At 37.5% G+C, this 3,306-nt stretch overlaps 1 protein-coding gene across 2 annotated transcripts; it reads right to left on the minus strand.

Moving 5' to 3' along the window:
- Window positions 1-224: 224 nt before the first annotated feature.
- Window positions 225-3,106, minus strand: LOC137822939 (Major facilitator superfamily protein). Of its 2 annotated transcripts, none has more exons than XM_068627966.2 (4): window positions 2,576-3,106; window positions 2,292-2,509; window positions 1,370-1,914; window positions 225-1,179 (listed from the first exon to the last, which is right to left on the minus strand). In XM_068627966.2, exons 1-4 carry the CDS (start codon window positions 2,676-2,678, stop codon window positions 339-341), a joined length of 1,707 nt encoding a protein of 568 aa, XP_068484067.2. In that variant the 5' UTR covers window positions 2,679-3,106; the 3' UTR covers window positions 225-338. The 2 variants fall into 2 exon arrangements, with proteins under 2 accessions (XP_068484067.2, XP_068484068.1); XM_068627967.2 differs by having other exon boundaries at window positions 1,370-2,033; window positions 2,576-2,839.
- Between the last annotated feature and the right edge of the window lie 200 nt (window positions 3,107-3,306).

Genomic DNA, 3,306 nt, shown 5'->3' on the forward strand with positions numbered 1-3,306 from the left:
TTAGACAGTTAGATTTTAGTTATCTCAAATCTGTTGGGGAGTAAAGATTCTGACATATTATCTCTCGGTTTCTTGTTCCCCAGGAAAAATGCACAAAATTGGATCCTCTTCTGTATTAGGTAGTCTTAATTCTCTCTTACGTCAATTTCTTTCAGTATAAAGTTGTTCATATGCATTAGATTGAGAGAACAAACACTACATCACTGTGAAAAGTTGCAAGAATATCAAGAATCCATGAAACAAATACTCTCATGGGAATGCTATAATCATCTGTGTCCATCCATCTAAAGTGGTACTTTCCTCTATCATTACAATACCATATGAGAAGATCTAAAGTTCTATTTTCTTCTATCCTTACAAGGACCATAAGATTTACTACAGTAGAGAAAATATATATAATTTAGAAAACACAAAGCACAGATTAAACTATAGTAGTAGTCATAGTGACCCTTGTTTATGTTGCTTGAAACCCAACTCTCATGTCCTCCACCTCCACTAGCCCTCTCAACAACACTCAGAATGAAACTTGCTACCAAATTTGCAACAGAAGATCCAAGGCCACTAAGAGTGGAAGCAAGACTAGACATAGATCGAGGTAGCTCAGTGAGGAAAAACTCATTGTTTCCTATTACAGTTGACCCCTCAGCCAATCCATTAAGGATTTGGCGAGGCAAAAGCCACAAAGCAGACATTTTCACCACAGCTTCTGCTTCATCAGAATACCCTTCCTCAGTAGCAATTTTTCTTCTGATGCTCTCTACAATTGCAAGGGATGCAATTGCTGCGCAACTAGTTAAAAGACCAAGTCCTATTTTTTGCTTTGCTCCCATTCTTGTCGGGTACCCTCTTATCTTTGATGCCACAGGGACTAAAATGCGGTCATAGATTATAACCCAGAGTACCAAAGATACAATCATAAATGACATAAAGGAGCCTGCAGGAATTTCAAAGTTTGAAGTGATGTGGCGGTCCATGGAGGATGCCTCTAGTACCAGAAAGGAACCTTGACTCATGTTCACACCCATCATGATTCCTGTTGACCATATTGGAACTACCTTCACTAGTGCCTTCACGTCTTCCACTTGGTCTACTGTGCAAAGATTCCATGGTTTCCTAGCTCTTCCCTCTGCTGTTAAATCTTGTAAGGGATTTCTAATTATGCATGCTTTGTTCAGAAACCTACCAAACAAAATTACTGCTTTGTTAAGCCTTTTCTCTCAAAAATATTTTACTAGACCATTGCCAGAGTTTCAGTTTGATGCACATCATAACTATTAGCTTATAACAATGTTGAACATCATAACAATCTGAACAAAATAAAAATTCAAAAGAATGTGAAACTGAACAGAACAAAAGAAACAAAACATACCTTAATTTTTCAGTTGGCATTAGGAGATCGGAACCCATCTCTAGGTGGTATGTGCCATCCTCGGTTTCATGGGATAACTGGAGAGATCTATTTTTGTAAGAGGCTACAAGGACCTGTGCTATACCACTTAGCATGTTCCTTTTAACCTCCGCCATTACATAAAATGGAGAAGCTAAGAAAAATGATACAGTTGCTATTAACATTAGGATAACGGGAATTCCAAACCCCACTGCCCACCCCATGTAATCTTGAATATAAACAACAACAGTTAAACCTATCAATGATGCCATTGAAACAGCAGCATAGTAGCAGCTGAAGTAGCTCTCTTGGATTCCTGCATCTCTGTCACTCTTACTCAACTGATCAACACCAAAGGCCAAGGAGGATGATCTTATGCCTCCAGCTCCAATGGACATTAGGGCAAAAGAAGAATGCAAGATCAAAAGGTGAATTGTTGTAGGAGAGTTATGGCAGCTGTCGGTAAATTGGTTACAAAGTGGCTTTGACAAAGGAATCAAAGTTGTTAACCATAGAAGAACCATCCCCTGCACAGCCCCAACACAAACAAGGGCCAAAAAACAGCTCTGATTTACTGGTTTTATAGATACACACACAGTACACCATAGTGCTGGCCACTGATTATTATTGTAGTTCATCACCGACACTGGCATACAAATTTAACAAAGGAAAACAAAGCTATTCTAAGTTAAGCAACGAAGACAAAATCAGTGACTGAAAAGTGACAAACATTATATCACAGGCAAGCTTTTAAAATACCAGCAATTATAGTTTAGCCATTACAATTGCATCTTGATAGAAATCACATTTCTCTTCAGTTTATTGGAATGACAATATCGTGACAAAACTACAACCGTGATTGCAATTTAAAACTTTGATCGCAAGAGAAAGGAAAGAAAATTACCAGTAGGCTTGCTACAGATCCAAAAGCAATCATGGAATATGGACCCACATAGGAGTCTGCAAGGACAGCACCAATGAATGGGGTGAAATTTGAGGCAGCAGACCATAGTAGGAGAAAATTGGTGGCTCCTGCAGTTTGCATGCCATACTCTCTTGTCAAGTACAATATCATGTTAGGCATTAGCCCAAGGCTAGCCAGTCTCTCAAAGGCCTCATTTGCTGCCACAAGAACAACATCTATTAGCACATATTCATTATCACACATCTGAAGAAAAAATTCTTTACCTATGATGAAAGGTAAGGTTCTGAAGCCACCCTTGGCATTGGAACTCTGCTTGCTCAGAAGGGGTTCTTCTATCACACTTTCCATTTCTGAGATGCTTTCCATTGCCAGAGACACAACAGGAGGAGTTGAGTGGAAGTGAATTGAAGAGTGTATGGCACTGGTTACACAAAAATGCTGGACGAAACATAACCACTCAAATGGGAACAAGAACTTTGTACTCTTTCAATAATATATCCATCTAAGTGTTTTAAATTTAATAATTTAAAAAAGGTTCATGAAAACATGTTAATATAACATCACAAAGTTCTTAAAATTAAGATTAAAAGTCTTGTATAATAACACTTTTCATATTATAGGTTTATTTCTAACCTTAATAGTAAATGAAATGATGGAAAAAAAAAAAACTTGCTTCAGGAATACACTTCTGGTTTTCTGTGTGGATATTCTGCATAGTTGTGTTCTCATAACAAGTTAACTGTTACTTTCAATTACCTTTTTTTTTAAGAATAGCATGCACCAATTACTTCGAAAACCCAATAAACAATCACTTTGACAACTGCTTTAAGCAAAATGATTCTGTAACGTAGCGTGAAATCTTCACTTTGTCCCATAGGCTTCTCCATGAATCAAGAACTTTATGTCTATTACTTTAAGGTGTTTTTGCTTGTCAGCACTTTTCTGATGTTAAGATCGGTTTTTGTGCAATAGATTAAGATTCTTTTACCCCACT

The sequence above is a fragment of the Phaseolus vulgaris genome, chromosome 9 (genome assembly GCF_051622355.1).
Source record: "Phaseolus vulgaris cultivar YP4 chromosome 9, ASM5162235v1, whole genome shotgun sequence".
NCBI lineage: Eukaryota > Viridiplantae > Streptophyta > Magnoliopsida > Fabales > Fabaceae > Phaseolus > Phaseolus vulgaris.